Below are 18,948 nucleotides of genomic sequence, written 5' to 3'. Positions count from 1 at the left end.
ACACTGTTGTTCTGGGTCATATATTACACTAAATTCGGTATAATTAAGGGAAACTCACCCCAAAGTATACCGCACTACAAAAAACAACATAACAAACATATTGGCCAAATCAATAATGTTGATTCTTTTATTTTCTTGCTTCCCATTTTTGTGGTTTCAGGAAATCTAGCATTCTCGTGGATATAAGATTCCGTTGTTTTACTTAAGTCAGCATATATGGAAAAAATATATATATATTTGAAAATTTTAGTTCGTGTTTCCCTGAAGCAACAAAAAGTACGAAAATTGGTACCCGACGAATAATTACGAATCTACAGTATAAGAAAGCATAATTCATATTCGATTGAAAATATAAGATGTAGCTGTTTAAACAAGATTCTCGTCTGTGACTTCCTAATGACTCATTTGAAGATTTGTATTTATAGTGGACTTTGCCACATTATTTATGTATGTGCCTTTCCCAAGTCAGGAGCCTGTAGTTCAGTGGTTGTCGTTTGTTTATGCGTTACATATTTGTTTTTCGTTCATATGTTTAAAATAAATAAGGCCGTTAGTTTTCTCGTTTGAATTGTTTTACATTGTCTTATCAAGGCCTATTATAGCTGACTATGCAGTATGGGCTTTGCTCATTGTTGAAGGCCGTACGGTGACCTATAGATGTTATGTCTGTGTCATTTTGGTCTTTTGTGGATAGTTGTCTCATTGGCAATCATACCACATCTTCTTTTTTATATTCGGTTTTGATTGTCACTTTTTAATAAATTGACAACTTAATTTTACAATCAATTGGGATACTTCGTACTTTGCATGATGTTATGTAAAAACCTCAGTCTGTAGTCGAAGGTCATAATAATTCACGTGAAGGGTTTTGGTTTTTATGATACGTTGTTCTTATGTTGCGTCGATAGAAAATGTCAGCTTGGCACTTTTTTCAAATCATTGAAAATGTGATTCTTTGTGCCTAACTTGTATGCATTTCGAAGCGTGTTTTGGGCTTTTTATAATGATATTACTGGCGTATTCCTTCCTTTTAATATTTGAATAATTATTTTTCTTTCATGTAATATGATAACTTCAGCCATACGTTTACTAATACACATCATGATGTCCGTGGAGATATATCAAATTGGAGACCAATGGAATTGATTTTTTTATTTGAATACTTATGTTCTTATTCTACGAAACTAATTAAAATACCAATCAAAAGTGCAAAAGGTATACCTGATCATACATTGTCGATTTCACATATATAAACACATGTCAAAGAAGTTTGCGACCATTGAATGCCTCTTTCAATCTAGAACCTTTTAATATGTGAATCGTATTTGCGCTGATAGAGACACTTTTTTTTTTGTAAACCCAAACAAATCCCTAGATAAATCAAAACATTGATTATTATCAATATTTATCGTGTTATGTACAGATAATATTCTTTGTTTTAGGTTATTGCTTTGTTTTTTCGTTCAACCTTGTGTTTCAATCAAATACTTACTTGTTATATAATTGACCAAATAGACAAAACAGGTTTTTGTATTCCAGTTATTATCACAGGCGCTGGGGTCTAGGATACAGATTTTTTTTTTTTTTTTTTTTTTTATTAAAATATTCAATTTTCTATATTTATAATACATATCTATCACTTCTGTGCATGTCTCTCCTAGTTTCGAGTGATTTAAACGACCCAGAGAAAATACGCAATTTTACTATCCATACTAAGAAACAAAAAGGCAACTATCTCGACGTCATTTTTCTGCTATCTATAAATAAATAGATTGACCTACCTGGATTCCCCAACGATTTCTCTGGGGAAACGTGCCTTCCTTGCCGTCAGATCGCACATATCGTTGATATTTATCAAATTGGTATTGTTCGTAACATTTTTAGTCCATCTCCAGCATATAATAAAAAGATTTTAACTATTTTGACTAATTTCAAATTTACGTGCCCGGAAGTTGACTATGTGTGCGACCTGACGGCAAGGAAGGCACGTTTTGCCAGAGAAATCGTTGGGGAATCCAGGTAGGTCAATCTATTTATTTATAGATAGCAGAAAAATGGCGTCGAGGTAGTTGCCTGTTTGTTTCTTAGTATGGATAGTAAAATTGGGTATTTTCTCCTGGTCGTTTAAATCACTCGAAACTAGGTGAGACATGCACAGAAGTGATAGATACGTATTATAAATATAGAAAATTGAATATTTTAACCAAAAAAAAAAAAAAAAAAATCTGTATCCTAGACCCAAGCGCCTGTGGTTATTATATATGAAATATCTCAGATAATGATCTAATGAACTGTTAACTCTTCAGATAAAACTAAACAAATGAGCGTTGTTTCTCCAGTTCGCGACTAACAACTGATTCTTAAAACCACTATAATGAACTGACATAGGATATTTTAGACCATCACTTGCTGTCATTATTTCTCTATGGCGTGTTCCATCAGGGGAGATAACTACAACGTTGTGTGAATCACTCCCCACTACGTACACATTGCCATCATTGTCTACATCAATACCCTGAGGTTTCTGCAGAACGCCTTCATTTTGAAATTTCCATTGTAGTTGACCTTGTAGATTATAACACGTAACTGTATTTTTTCCACTATTTGTGTGATATAATTTGTCCTTAAAAGTTGCAATGGAACAGCCAGTTAGCATTTTGTCCCGAACAATGTCACTTGTAGACTCGTCATTGAGATTGATCATTCGTATACCTTTGTCTCCACCGGAATAAATCAATCGATTATCTTTTAGTGCTATGCCATAACTGGACGAATCAAGTGAAATGGTTTTCTTGATTTGTTTCCTCTCCACGTCTATAATGGTAATACACTCTGATGTACGAGTTGTAACAGCTAATGTATTGTCCTCACTTATTTATACTATATCACACGGGTGAACGCGCAACTTCACCTCGAAGTCTTGTAATCCTTTGTCGCTAAATACTTTTACTGTTTTTTTATAGTAGAAGGTAAAGGCCATTCTACCATCAAGCAGCATGCAACATCCGCTTATGCATTCTCCTTGAATGTTAATTGTCTCGTGTAACGTTAGTTTCAAATTTTCAATGGATCTTGTTTGTATCATCGTTTGGGCTTGTTGAGCCTTTTTCTCGATTAGAACAATATCGTACGGTTTCGCTTCAATATGCACTTCTCCAAAACTTTTTATATCGGACATGATATTTTTGATAGAGGCATTGATCTTAAATGAAAGAGAAAGTTGACCCTCGTTTTCTACCAGCGAGTGTAGGAATTTATCTTTGTTATTTACGTCTTTTTCTATCTGCTTCATTGAAAGAAACAACTGAAGGTCCGTCGCATGTTGCTTGATGTTCGAAATATTTCTCTGGCATTCTGCTATTTCTTTTTCCTTAATCTCTAAGGATGAAACTAGTTGACAAATTTTCGAGTTTCCTTTATCGACCTCAAAGAGTTGTTTCAGTGAATCTTCTTGTAGTTTGTCGAGATGGTTGTTGATCATTATTCGGGTCTTCTTTATTTCTTTTTCTATTTCCATTCTCTTTTCTTTCAAATTCGACCGGTTTTCCTGTATATGCTGACGAATGTTTTGTAGATTTTCGGCAACTTCAACTAATGTTTCCTCTATCTCGCAGAGGGCATTGGAGGTTTTGACATTATGAATGACGTCATCTAAATTTACAATATCCCGGCATTCTGTGTGGCTTTCCACTATGCACTTGCTGCAGCAGGGACATTCGTGCTTCTTGCAATAAATTTGAAACTTTTCATCGTGTTTGCTACAATACTGAGTAATTTTCAGTACATCAGATGGTAATTTCTGGTATTCATTAATAGGAATCACTTTATGTCTTCTCGATGCTTTAGACAAACCATGATGTTCCTGGCATTCTTTGCAGAGTCCCTCGTCACATTCTGTACACCAGACTATTGATGGTTTTGTGATGTGACGGAGGTCACAAACTCCACAACTTTGTGAGGATGTCGCCATTCAACATAAACTACAAAACAATTTTCAATCATTAATGATAAGTGACAACAATAGTTATTTTTAAGTTTAAAATATGTTTAAGACAACATTATCCGACTGATAACATCATCTATGGCTTCTTTCTAAAAAGTTAATATTCCAAAATTGACATTAATCTCATTTATTTCTAAACCACACGTTCTTCATTTCCAGAAATGAAAATGTATCATATTAGTTGCAGCTTGTGTAACGTACAACATTTAGTATTTTGCCGGAAAATGGTAGTTGTTATCTTATTGTTCGTTTCTATGTATGTTGCATTAATATTGTCTTTCTTTTGGTTACACGTCAGTGTTTCTGTTGTTTCGATATTTTCCTTTTCTAGTTGATGTGTTTCCCTCGGTTTAAAAGAGAAGATACCAAAGGGACAGTCAAACTCATAAATCTAAAACAAACTGACAACGCCATGGTTAAAAATGAAAAAGACAAACAGAAAAACAATAGTACACATGACACAACATAGAAAACTAAAGAATAAACAACACGAACCCCACCAAAAACTAGGGGTGATCTCAGGTGCTCCGGAAGGGTAAGCAGATCCTGCTCCACATGTGGCACCCGTCGTGTTGCTTATGTGATTACAAATCCGGTAAATAGTCTAATTCGGTAGGTCAAATTCATGAAAGGGAAGGGGATTGTAGTTACGACGTAAGGAACATATCCGATATCATTTGTGAAACGGTTATTCCATAACGGTCAACCAACTCGTGATGGCGTCCGTAAAATTTAACTTAGTCACACGGATTTGTTTTCTATCATTCGATTTATGACTTTTGAACAGCGGTATACTATAGCTACTGTTGCCTTTATCGACTGTGGAAAATTGAAATATACACTTAAATATTTGATAATTTAAATAACAAGCTTACTACATTTATCTTAGGGTTTCAAAAACGTAGAGTACTTGTTTTAAACACACAGTTATCTATCGCATTAGCATAGAGCCAGTCATTTCCATCAACCATATGGCATTGCGGTCATAAATATTTTGAGCACGATTATTGTAGTCGGACTCATAAGTCAACCATTTAACATTTAATGATTTGAGTTTTCTAGCACAAATTTTGCCACCTGAATACAAGTAAAGACCGAGAGTTCTGATTATAGTCAAGTTTAATAATGTTGATTTATAATGTATTGTTAATTAAAACTAGACAAACTTATATAAATGTATTAAAAGACTAAACTTAATGCATGTAACAGTTCAATCGGACAAATAGATCTATTTATTTACTTTTCTTAATCGTTTCATACATTTATTCACAATAATAATTTTGTTTGCGCTCTAAATGGCTGTTAACAAAATTAATATTGTAACTGTGTGATATATCTCTTATTTTTTGCCAATTTTGTCTATAAACTGTCTTATTTACCGAAGCTAGTGAACCTTTAGTACCCATTTGTTCATTTTGTTTTATATAGCCTCAGATGTTTGGTTGTTTTTCAATTTCTTTATTTTACATAATATAGGCATGCAAAGATTCATTATTTAGCTAAATATTTTATTTTTCATGCAGCATTTGATGTTTAAATATATTTTATCTGTAGTTCAAACTACCTTGATCCTTTAATGAAGTTAATTGATTTTCACATTTAATAGTAAAATGGAATAAACTTATGTCCAGTAAAAAAAATACAGGTTAAACAAATCTGTAGCTGTGTAATGATCGTGTCCTACTTTAATCAGTTTTGTTATCAAATGCGGCCTGTCGATAGATTTATTTTTTATTTCTCGTTGTGATCATTTACATCGAAAATCGGAAATAATACCCCTTTTTTATTCGTTTGATTTAGGCAGTTTAAGTTGAAGAGTAGTCAATATAAAATTGGGAAGACATTATTGTAGTTTTGCCTTTCGCTGATTTGATTTTGTTAATACCAATCCAGTTTTCCTGGACTTTTACTTTTGGCCAAAAAAGTGGCCTCCTGTTTGCCTAAGATGCGCCCGAGTCAATTACATTCAACTGCAGATTCAGACTCGTAACAGGGGAGAAGAAGAGACAACTTGACTAAAGATGGCGGATTGCCACGTCATGAAAGACTTTCGATGTCTTACTCAGATGGATGTGTTTTCTAGATATAATAACAATATTTTATTTCTAGATAGTGAAACATTGTAGGACTATCGTCATCTGGGACCATTATATTTACTATTACCTCAAGCTAAAGTAGTTATCAAAAGTACAATGGTTATAATTTAGTACGTCAGACGCGCGTTTCGTCTTTTGTAGACGAAACGCGCGTCTGGCGTATATAGTAAATTTAGTCCTGGTATCTATGATGAGTTTATTTCGTCTACATAAGACTCATCAGTGACGCATGATATTTTTCTTCTTTCTAGATCTCAATACTTTTGTTTCACTTAGTTTTGAATGAAAAACATGATAAAAAGTAAAAACACAAATACTGAACTCCGAGGAAAATTCAAAAAGGAAAGTCCAAAATCAAAAGTCAAAACACATCAAACGAATGGATAACAACTGTCATATTCCTGACTTGGTAAGGCATTTTCTTATGTAGACAATGGAGGATTGAACCTGATTTTAAAGCTAGCTAAACTTCTCACTTCTATGACAATCGCATCAAATTCCATTATATTGACAACGATGTGTGAACAAAACAACAAAAACAATAGGTAAAAATGTCACAAATAGGGGTAAATAGCCTAATTCGGTAGGTCACATTCGTGAAAAGGGAACGGGTTGTAGTTACGACATAAGGAACCGAACATATCCGATATCATCTGTGAAACGGATATTCCATAACCATGATAACGGTCAACCAACTCGTGATGGCGTTCGTAAAATTTACAAAGTGATGATTTCAACTTCACCATTTGGAACTCTTGGTTTAAAAATGAAAAATCACACAATTTTGAAGCTGAAATCATCTCTTTTGTCGTACAGTTTTGTTTTCAACCGACCCTCATAGTCAATTTCTAGATATAAGTCATAATCAAATGGCTTAATCAAAAGCTCAAACATATCAAACGAATGGATAACAACTGTCATATTCCTGACTTGGTACAGGCATTTTCTTATGTAGAAAATGGTGAATTGAACCTGGTTTTATAGCTAGCTAAATCTCTCACTTGTATGACAGTCGCATCAAATTCCATTACATTGTCAACGATGCGTGAACAAAACAAACAGACTCAATAAGTAAAAATGTCAAAAATAGGGGTTCAGCAGTCAACATTGTGTTAACATCTTAATCACTATAAAAACAACAAATGTAACGAAGAAGCACAAAAAGGCATACATCAAATTAAACATCCTCATTTTGCTTATCTTATACGATTTTATTTATCTATGTAAAATCTACCCATAAAGAATGGAAGGTTTTCAGTACTGGTGTAATCATGCGCGTTAGAAATTCGCACAGGTAGACATAAAATAGTTTTGTCGTTCAAAGTATGACGGCATACATAAATGCAGAGTATCGTAAAGTAGATATATAACAAAAAAACAGACTTAACAGTACAAGTAATAATAATAAATAAAAATTATGTGGTTCAATGTATGACGGGATACATAAGTACAGAGTCACGTCAAATGTATATCATAAAAAACAGACTTAACAGAAAAAGTAGTATTAATAAATAAAATAGTTTTGTCATTCAAAGTATGACAAGATACATAAGTAAAAGTAATATTAATAAATAAAATAATTTTGTCGTTCAAAGTATGATGGTTTACATAAGCACAGAGTCACGTCAAATGAAAATCTCAAAAAAACTGACTTAACAGTAAAAGTAATATTAACAAGAAGTAATTGTAACAGGATGCTGTTACGAAGTCTCCCAAACAAAGCTCCCATAACTCGCCATTCATATGGTTCCATGTTCATTTGATTTGATATTTTGTCCCATACAAGAATATATATGGCTTACGAGTAGGGATCTCCACCATTTACAAGTATTCAAACAGGAGGGGTGGTGGTGACCCCCAGGAACTTTACCTACATTTCATTTGATTAGCTTTATTGTCCCCTACAAGAATATATATGGTTTAGGGGTGGGGTTGTTGACCGTTTATAAGTTTTCAAACTAAAGGGGGTGGGGTGACCCCCCTAGCGACTTCCCTTTTATTTCATTCCATTTGTTTTATTGTCCCCTGCAAGAATATATAAGGTTTAGGGGTGGGGATGTTGACTGTTTACAAGTTTTCAAACAAGAGGGGGTAGGGTGACCCCATCCGGACTTCCCTTTTATTTCATTTCATTTGTTTTATTGACCCCTACAAGAATATATATGGTTTAGGGGTGGGAATTTGGACCGTTTACAAGATAATAGTACATTCTCAAATTGAACGTGGTGGGGGTGACCCCCAGGTACTTCCATTTAATTTAATATGATTTGTTGTATTGTCCCATACAAAGATATATATGGTTTAGGGGTGGGGATGTTGATCGTTTACAAGTTTTCAAACAAGAGTGGGTGGGGTGACCCCCTAGGGACTTCCATGTTATTTCATTTCATTTGGTTTATTGTCCCCCTACAAGAATATATATGGTTTAGGGGTGGGGATCTGGACTGTTTACAAGATAGTAGCACATTCTCAAATTAAACAGGGTGGGGATGACCCCCGGGGACCTCCCTTTAATTTCGTTTGACTTGTTTTATCGTCTCATTCAAAAATATATATGGTTTATGGGTGGGGATCTGGACCGTACAAAAAAGTACAAAGTTGAAGAGCATTGAGGATCCAAAATTCCAAAAAGTTGTGCCAAATACGGCTAAGGTAATCATTTCTGAAGACTGCATGTATCTATCACTTACAATTTTCAAGTTATATTCATTTGAAAATTTTAGAAAATAAAATCCCATAGAGTTCTATAGTAAATCCCTCCCTCCTTTCTACCACCCAAAATACCCCAATGCACAAATGAAAGATTGATGGCTCACCTAGACATATTAGTTTACCATTTTATGAAATCCTGAGTCAATCTGACGAGCGGTTTTGGAGAAACGCTGCGGACAAGTTCATTTTTTAAAGTGGCGGAAGAAAAAGAGGAAGAAAAGGAAGAAGAAGAATAATAAAAAGAATAAGAACTGAGCAAAAACAATAAGTCTCCAAACTTTGTTTGGGAGACTTAATCAAGACAAATAAAAGAATACTATAACACGTTATTAAGATGACAACCAACGTCAGTACGCAAAATCTATACTTCAAGACCATCTTGTATTATATGTGAAGTTGATACGGAATATGTATCAACAAGTTCTTGGTACCTTCCAATGAACTTTTTTAGAAACAGGACGAGACGTTCTTTGACATACCCCTGGTTCATCAACTTTCTGCTCAGACACTGTTGACGTTTTACAAAGTCTGAATAGGAGCTGCAAGCTCTTGAATACCGAATAATTTGGGAAATGTATGTTCCATATATGCAGGTAAAGTTGGTATATTACTACTAGGTGGGGGAAATTGATAATTAAAATCGTCTCGTTTGTCATAGATTCTGGTATTGAGATAACTGTGCATGTCAAATTCGAGGAATAAGTCTAAAAATGAGGCGGAGGAAGCCGTGTCTGTTGTCTCTTTAATTTTTAGTTCTGGTGGATATATTAATGGAACCCAATCAGAAAAGTTCGGATTGTTAATGGAAAGAACATCATCAATATATCTGAAAGTGAAATTAAATGACCTGGCTTCTTTGAACTTGTTGTTTTTGACAAGTGTCTAAAGGAACTCCGATTCATATGAAAATAAGAAGAGGTCGTCAAGGACAGGCGCACAGTTCGTTCCCATAGGAATGCCGACAATTTGTGGAAAAATTCTACCTCCAAATTCAACAAATATGTTGTCAATAAGAAACTCCAGCATACTGATCACTTGTTCCTCTGTGTAGTATGTTATACCCTTTTGTTCCTTATTAACAAAATAAACCTTATGGTATCCCAAAGTGATAAATTTATAGCCTATGCTACAATTTTTATGATGAAAAGCATTGTGGATTATTTCTTTCAGACGGTTTTTCAATTTCACATGGGGAATGGTTGTATACAAGGTTGAAAAATCAAAAGTTTTGATAGAACTAATTTCAGAAAAAGATCGAGATTTAAAATTATCCAGAAGTTCTTTAGAGTTTTTAACAGTTTCACAGTATATCTGAAGACCCTCTTTCACTGCGGACAGAATTTTAGTCAATCTAATGGACAATTCTTTAGTAGAACATGCAGATGAGCCGGCAATGTACCGTTGTTTGTACGGAATTTTGTGGAGTTTAGGTATCCAATACAAACAAGATAGTCCTCCGATTTGTTGTTAAATGCAATGTTCATAGAAGCCATGAAGTACTTATGATTCGCCAAAATCTCATCCTTGTCAAATGATATGTTTTTGTATGTGGGATTATCTGAGTGCTCATTTATTTCTAATTCTTTTACAAGACACTCATAGTGATACGATTTACATATAAAAACAATATTATTTGAAGCTTTGTCCGCAGGAACAACAACATACTTATCTTGAAGAGATGATAGACATTTTACAGCCTCTTTGTCACTGAAAACGGACTTAGGTCGATCATTCACAAAGTTTTTCAACTTATGAATGCGACGTTTTATCAGAGGCCTGATTGTTTTGACCCATTCTGACAAAGTGTCCAGTTGAACTTCTTCTCGTTTAGCCCATGCTCTGGCGTAGTCCGCAATGGAATCCATAATTATTTTGAAGTTATGGTTCCAATTGATGTGTTGGGGTTCTCTAAACTTAGGAGCATGAGAAATCACCTTTCGGAGATTTTCATGTTGAATTATGTTTAGATCCCCAGTAATAACATAGCCAGAGGGGCTGTATTTGTAAGGCGAGTGGGATCAGTCACATGTCAGAGGTTTTTTTAGGTATTGTTCTAAATCAAGGTCCTGTAATGCTTGTTTATACTTAAATATTTTGGGTGCAATGGTTTTGGTGTAACTGTAGGATACAATAGGAACAGACTGATTTTGAAAATAAATAGGAATTTTAGATGTTACCTCCTTGTGATGTAGAACGTTGCTGATGTTGATTGCATCAATTTCTCTATTGGTCAAGTAAACAGGAAGGAATTTCCTCTTTTCTTCATGTAAAGGTTCCGATCTTACTGGTTTAAAGAGACAGAAAAGAGCTTTATCACAAATTATATTGACAAGTCTGTATATTGGAAAAAAATGAATTGGTGCCTCCTTTGTCAAGTGTATAATCTTTCAAACATTTTAGAAAATTAACAGGCAGTGAAAAAAGAATAGTTGTAATGTAATGTAACTCTAACGGATGATGAAGATGAGAAAGAAGGTCATTGAAGCTTCCAGCTAGAGGGCGATCTAGATTTGGAAGACTTTTTTTACATTAGGCCGATGGTAACGTTTTTGCCCATGACTACGTTGGTTTCGTAAGGTAGTATTAAATAAACTCATTACATTAACATCACTGCAGGCTGTACTTGACAAATTTCCTACTCCTTTGACATTGTCATTGCAACCATATGGCATTGCAGTACACAGTGGCGGATCCAGAACTTTTCCTAAGGGGGGAGCGCTCCAGTCATGCTTCAATGATTCCCTATATAATCAACCAAATTTTTCCCACAAAAGGGGGGGGGGGCGGGGCCCCCATGGCCCCCCTGGATCCGCCTATGGTTCATAGTTCCCTTATCCAGAAATTTTCTCTATCTATTTGTGTGGTGATAAATTTTCTCGATGATGCGTACTTTCATAGATAAAGAGGGATCATGGTCCGGTTGATTGAAATGGTTATAAAGAACCCTGAATTGCGGATCTTTATCATCAGACCGGTGTTGATTCATCCTTTTACGTAAAGTTTGTCGAGTTTCACCAACATAAAGTAGTCCACACAAAGAACATTCGATTCCGTACACGACATTGTCCGAAGAACAGTCCAGAGGCTCGAAAGATTTAATATAATACGTTTTTCCGGTTAAATTACTGGTGAAATCAGGAGTCGTGATTAACATATTACATGTCTTACACGTGCTCCTTTTTCCTTTTTTGTGTTTACAAGAAGAAATGATAGGTGTTGATTCACTAGTTGGAAGTGTATTCAAACAGTCGAAAATATTAAAGGAAAAGGGCTTTAATTTATGAAAAGTATCTGAATTTTTAAAGTAGTAATTACCTTCTGGCTGACCGTACTTCAAATAAGGGGTATCCCGGAGGATATTTCGTGGAACACACAAATCAAATGCTACAGTGTTCCGTGCAGCAAAAGAGGACCTTGGTAACCCGGGCGACGTCCCAGCCGGCTTGTTCTTAGTATTATTGTATTCATCATGCATAAAGCTACCAAGTTAATGATGCCCTCGGGGAATAATCCACCAGCAGTAAAGTTTCTTCTAAGAAGAAACTTGAAATCGACTTGGTTTTAGTAAAAAGTAAAAACACAAAAATACTGAACTCCGAGTAAAATTCAAAAAGGAAAGTCCAAAATCAAAAGGCAAAATCAAAAGTCCAAACACATCAAACGAACGGATAACAACTGTCATATTCCTGACTTGGTACAGGCATTTTCTTATGTAGAAAATGGAGGATTGAACCTGGTTTTAAAGCTAGCTAAACCTCTCACTTCTATGACAGTCACATCAAATTCCATTATATTGACAACGATGTGTGAACCAAACAACAAAAACAATAGGTAAAAATGTCACAAATAGGCTAAGGTAAATAGTCTAATTCGGTAGGTCACATTCGTGAAAAGGGAACGGGACTGTAGTTACGACATAAGGAACATATCCGATATCATCTGTGAAACGGATATTCCACAACGGTCAACCAACTCGTGATGGCGTCCGTAAAATTTACAAAGTGATGATTTCAACTTCACCATTACGAACTCTTGGTTTAAAAATGAAAGTTCACAGAATTTGGAAGCTGAAATCATCTCTTTTGTCGTAAAGTTTTGTTTTCAACCGACCCTCATAGTCAATTTCTAGATATAAGTCATAATCAAATGGCAAAATCAAAAGCTCAATCACATCAAACGAATGGATAACAATACAATATTTTTATTCAATAATTTTTTATATAAGTTTTACGGATCATGTTGTTAAGATGTTAGAAATCCTTTTTTTGTTTGTTCTTTAATGATCAATTTTTTTTATACATTTCAGTCTTTCTTCACTTTTCTAGACCTACTACGAATAAAACATTTACAAGCGGACGTGGATGTACTTTTCTCATACACAGAAATAAACAACAAATATAGCAAGAAGTAAATGAATCACGTATCTGAAACAAAATATACTAATTGATAACAAAAATACAAACTCAAATAATTGAATAATTACCCATCTCCCCTTTACCACGTTTTTATACATATAAAAATAAATTATTATTAAATCTCTCCATTTTTTATTCAAGACTTTTATTTTTTGTAATTCACTTTACAATGACATCATGGCTGCACGACTTAAATTACCATACGAAAATTTTTTCTAATTCCATCATGTATGAGACGGCTAGTCCAAATAAATATGACAACTTGAAAGGCTATTCTATTTTTTTTTTTCTTTGACGCCTTACATCGACGTCATTACGCCGAACTCATATTTTCAATTCGACTTTGAGAGAGGATATTTACTGCTTTATCAAAACGTTTAGCTGATTTATCCCTAAGATGCTTCATTTTGGGAGTATAGAATATATGTTTTAACCAAGCATGGTAAAATTTGACGGACCTGAATTTCCGGATAATATAAAACAAAGGTTCCGAAAATTCGGGTCTGTTAAATTTTACAATTTTACAATTATACAATCTTCTTAAAAGAAATCAAATAAACGTTTTAAAAAAAGCAGTCGACAAGTTCCCGCCTCGGGTGGAATTGTAACTTATTTTATTATTACTGTAGGGATTTATTGGAAGTATTTTGCACAAACAAAATCATGAAAGGTAAGAATTTTTATATATGCAAATTTTTTTAGCTTTCAATGAAAATTTTATGGCTAAATTGGTCTCAAAGTTGAGAGCAAAATATGCCCTCAAAGTCCAACCGAAAATGGTGGCTTCAGCATTATGACGTCGCAGAAAGGCGTCAACGGAAAATTTAAAATAGCCTTCCAAGACGTCATAGTTATTTGGACTATGAGACGGCTAGCTTTTTAAAAAAAGCTATCACTTTTATTTGAATACATTACACAATTAAAATAGAAAGTTACTGTTCTTGATTTTGTTTTTATATCTAATCAGACATTTAAACAAATCCTTTTTTTGGAGAAAGGCTATGCTAAATGATTACTCTTACTTCGTTTTTGTGTTAAGGAGGTAACCAACACTACAGGGAGATAACTCTGTAAAATCAGCTAAACATTTTAAAAACGTTCAAATTAATTCGACAATTGATATACAACATGACATATACACCAATGAGTGATTACAACAAGTATAGTTTGAAAGAACGGTGTTTTAAAAATTCTTGTATATGTCAAAGACATCATAAATGAAAAAAATAAGTGGAATATATAATTATGCCATAGCCGGCTCAGAACGAAAGTTGAAATAATACTCTTTATGACACAGTTAACATCCTTAGACCAGACTTTTATTCAGTGAAATGGAAAACGTAATCAAGGAATAATTAATAATAAGTTACTTTACCTTTTCAGTATAAAATATTCGTTCCCGTTTTGTTTACCAGGAAGGTAATTAATCATGTGACTGTATAAGAAACTGATAAATGCCGGGAATTTCAAATTCAATCTACACACTAAAAATTACGTTTATAGGGTTTATTATACATAAATTCAACTATTCTAAATGTTTCAACTACAGATCAGTGTTATGTGTAATAGTGTAGCTAGTACCCATGAAAATATTACATTGACAAGCTAAACAAAAGACAATGGCCTTGTTTTATCAAATAACTTACTTGTATCAAAACTATGTACAAATTATATATATTTTTACAATGAACATGTGTGCGTATCTTTGTGTTTACAATCATGTATTATATCTTATACATGTTTATTGTTTCGAAGCTGTAATAATCATTGCTTGAAATGTAGAATTGCAGAATAAGATGCATTGAATCACCTATTCACGGTGGATATGGTTGTCCTGCGAGAGAACGTTCTGTGCTGGTGATTCGGTCCTGACGGGTGCTGGTGATCAATGAAAAAATGTAAACAAAGACGAAAATGATGATTTTTGATGTTTTCACTAATAAAAAATGGAAGAAAACAGTTGAGATTTTTCAATTTTGTTTCTTATGGGTTCATATGTAAACCATTAAAAAGTTGACTCTCTAAACTGTTTCATTTAGCGTAACACAAAAATGCTCATTTTCAGAAAATCTAGCACTGAAAAAATAAAACTAAAATGCTCATAGAGTCCGCTTTCTACACCGCAATCCACACGACAAAACTATTTTGTGAAAAAACATTGCAATTTATTAAAATTTAGCATTTTCTCACTTTATTCATGTCCAGATACTGTGCTGGTGGGTCCTGTCATTGTGCTGGTGGGTCCTGATACGGTGCTGGTGATTTCGGATAAGAAGTTTGTCATATTTGAAACAAATGTTACAAAATCAATAAAATTGGGCAGATAATTGTTGTCAATAGGATCTATGACTCCTATTTTAGCTCTTGTGCATCCATTTGGCTGTTTAATGTGTGTTTTCAAATGATCGTAACTTGTATTACATAATTACATAAAAGGGCAACATCTGTCGTCCAATATCAGATAACAATATATAGTATCAAAAATAAGAATAGTTTTATTAAGATATTAAATGCCCCTTACATTGATGCTTCAACAATGATCAAAGCCCATGCCACATAGACATGTTTGTTAGCGCTCCGCATACCCCTCCCCACTTCCACCCAACCAACCCTCCTCATTTCCTCCTTCATTGTTACAGTGGTGTACCAACACAACAATTTATCACATAAAATAATAACACAAAGACACACAAATGATTATTGAACAACGAATGCTCGCAGATACTGAAAGCTAGTCCAAAGCCGCATTTTCAACTAATAGATAAACCATGTTCTCATATACAAAAATCCTAATCGTGTCGATTAAAAAAGTCTTAAAACTTAAGTTCACATTTTAATGTTTGATAAAGCAGAACTTTAAAAGTGTGCAGTGAATCTTGTGCTCACAACAGTTATTGTCATTATTATGTTTACATAAAACTTATAAAGGAATTAAGAAGGTACCAAGAAATATTTTACAGTTCAATTTAATGATCATGAATGGAAGGAAATGGTACGGAAGTTTACATAGGACAAAAAGAAATTGATAGTATTTTTTGGCGAAAGACTTAAACGCTTCTTTGCATTATATAGTACAGCTCTTCTTTAAAAGCATGCAAAAAAACAACTTTGATTGACTTGCTTGCTATGTTTGCTTGGACGTTTTCAAACAATAGGTAGGCGGAGTTTCAATACATACTGGGATTTCATTGGACAAATACAAACTGACAGGAATTGAAGTTAATGTTTATTGTCCAAACAAATTCTAGTATATAGTAAACAGACTACTTACCTGTCGTTTACAAACATCCAAACAATCATAGCAAGCAATTTTATCAATGGTTTGCTTTGCATATATTAACAGAAGAGCTGTAAATTCTAAAAAAAGAATTCTTGTTGTCGTAGATGGTTAAATCCTCAACAAAATCTCAATAACTTTGTTGGAACGAATAAAGGTTTTAAATCAAATTTTCGTGGACTTTTTAGCTTCCACCCTGACGAGGCATGTTAGCTGTTCGTATGCTGTTGCACCTGACGCACGGAAACTTTCACATTTTCATCTTCTTTTCTGAAATATTTTACCCAGCTCATACTTGACAGGATTGTTATCCTAGTAAAAGGTGTAACCAATGAATTGAACACAAGTAAAAAATTCCACAATACTATATAATCCATTTTATGTGTCAATTTGTTCGAAAAAAGTCGAAAAGAAGTGAGTTTTTTTAATGTCATGATTATCTGTGGCTTTCTAGATCATGCTTAGCATTTGTTTCAGATGACATGGACTCCTCACTCTGGTGACCCTGCTGTCTTTCATAGCTTTATCCGTATACATATATTTATAGATAAACAAAAGGCTGCAACTGGTATTTTTGTATTTAAAATGATTCGTTGTAACGAGAATATTTGTGGTGAATGGAAACTGTGAGGGTAAAAATCTTAAATTGCTTATAAATGTTGCTTGATCCAGTTTCGTTATCTGATTTGAATTTTCTTAAATGTGCAAGGTAGATAGACATTGGCCTTTTGATTTTTTTTACTCGGTAAGTTTTGCCCTAATTGCTTGAACTTTTGCAATATTAAAGCCGATTTCAATGAGTGTGTAGACAAAGGGAATATCTTTGGTTATCTTGCTTGCTGAACAGAAAAGTCATTGTTAGATTATGTAAACTACCCTACTTTAAGAGTAGACTAGTCCGATAAATGGCACATCTTTCTGTATGTAGGACCAGTGTAGATTTGTATTGTTTTAAACTGTTATGACCTTTTAAAGTTAAATGTAGGTGTTTAATCTAAGAATTTATTTTTTAAACTTATATACTTGTCTTATACTCAATTGGTAGAATGAAGCTACGAGATATTTTAATTTTTGAAATTGACATATTCTAGTCAGCCCTTTCATAAAATAGTGAATTTTTTTTTAGTGTTCTATCGACCTTTCGAGAAAAAAAAACCTGATAACCGTTCAGACAAAAAAATTATGTTGCAAAAATCTTACAAATACAGCAAGTGATTCTTAGTAGCTATAAGATACATTTTTCTTTTAAAATACAACTTTTAAATCTTACGGGAACTGAACTATTCCAAGCTTAAAACTTTCACTGTAACCTCGCTCTAACTTATCCCCTATTCCCCCCTCCAAAAAAAAAAACCCAAACAAACAAACCCGCAATACTATTGTCATTCTTATAGTCAGCACTTAATTGTTCACAAATAAATGTGTTTTAAGCTGCTAAAGACACATGATTCAAAGTTTAACGCTCAGAAAGTCCTTTGTTCTAAATTTTTGCTCTCCATTTTTATGCAAAACCTTTTACATTTTTTTTTAATGGGTTATTGTTGAAGGTCGTACGATGACGTATGGTTGTTAACACATACTTCCTTTGGTTTCTTATGGAAATTTGTCCATTGACAACAAACATACCACATCATCTACTTTATATAAGTATTGTATAAATTACAACGTATTTTGGTGATCTTGCAAAATGATCGTAATCCCGAAAATCGTAAACATATTTTCTTATCTTAAAAGGGGGCAAGAAGGGTTCCATTAACAGGCAAATAAATAAGATTACAGTTTATTAAAAAAAAATAAAAAATAGGGGTATTTTTTTCTCTCATAATAACAATAAACAGATTCACCACAATGTCAATTTCAAGAAAGCTGACAACAGTTAATTAGTCAATAACAGTACAGCATCAATGATCTTGAATATATGCCACTTTTAACTAAAATATAAAGGCACAGAACCAGGACATAGGAGCACAGAACCAGAACCGTTTTTCTTATCACCAGCACAGCGTCAGGACAATTCCGTTTAACGAACTTGCACGACTTTTGCAATATAGTATTGTTGTAATATACTTTGCTTGGTACTTATGACGCATCACAGAAAAATTAAGCAACAAAACAGTCGTTTTATTGCCGTTCTGATACAATGTAAACAAAGCCACCGGCACAGAATCAGGACCCACCAGCACCTGACAGGACCAAATCACCAGCACAGAAAGTTCTCTCGCAGGACAACCATACCCACCGTGTATTTGAAATTAATAATTAAATTGATTGATTGATTGATTGATTGATTGGTTGATTGGTTTGTGTTTAACGTTACTTTCCATGTGCTTTCCATGGCGGTTAGTTTTTATTTGTGGAGGAAGCCTGAGTGACAGGAGAGAAAACAACCGACCTTCGGTAGAACAACTGACAATTCTTATCAATTAAGATTGAAGTCGAGTGCTC

The 18,948-nt window shown here is 33.9% G+C and overlaps 1 protein-coding gene across 1 annotated transcript; it reads right to left on the bottom strand.

Moving 5' to 3' along the window:
- Nucleotides 1-2,230: 2,230 nt before the first annotated feature.
- Nucleotides 2,231-14,745, bottom strand: LOC139487587 (transcription intermediary factor 1-beta-like). Its single transcript, XM_071272486.1, has 2 exons — nucleotides 14,602-14,745; nucleotides 2,231-3,980 (listed from the first exon to the last, which is right to left on the bottom strand). Exon 2 carries the CDS (start codon nucleotides 3,968-3,970, stop codon nucleotides 2,876-2,878), a length of 1,095 nt encoding a protein of 364 aa, XP_071128587.1. The 5' UTR covers nucleotides 3,971-3,980; nucleotides 14,602-14,745; the 3' UTR covers nucleotides 2,231-2,875.
- Between the last annotated feature and the right edge of the window lie 4,203 nt (nucleotides 14,746-18,948).

The sequence above is a fragment of the Mytilus edulis genome, chromosome 1 (assembly GCF_963676685.1).
Source record: "Mytilus edulis chromosome 1, xbMytEdul2.2, whole genome shotgun sequence".
Taxonomy (NCBI): domain Eukaryota; kingdom Metazoa; phylum Mollusca; class Bivalvia; order Mytilida; family Mytilidae; genus Mytilus; species Mytilus edulis.
The sequence above is the reverse complement of the archived record's forward strand: the minus strand, read 5'-3'. Positions and strand labels throughout refer to the sequence as shown.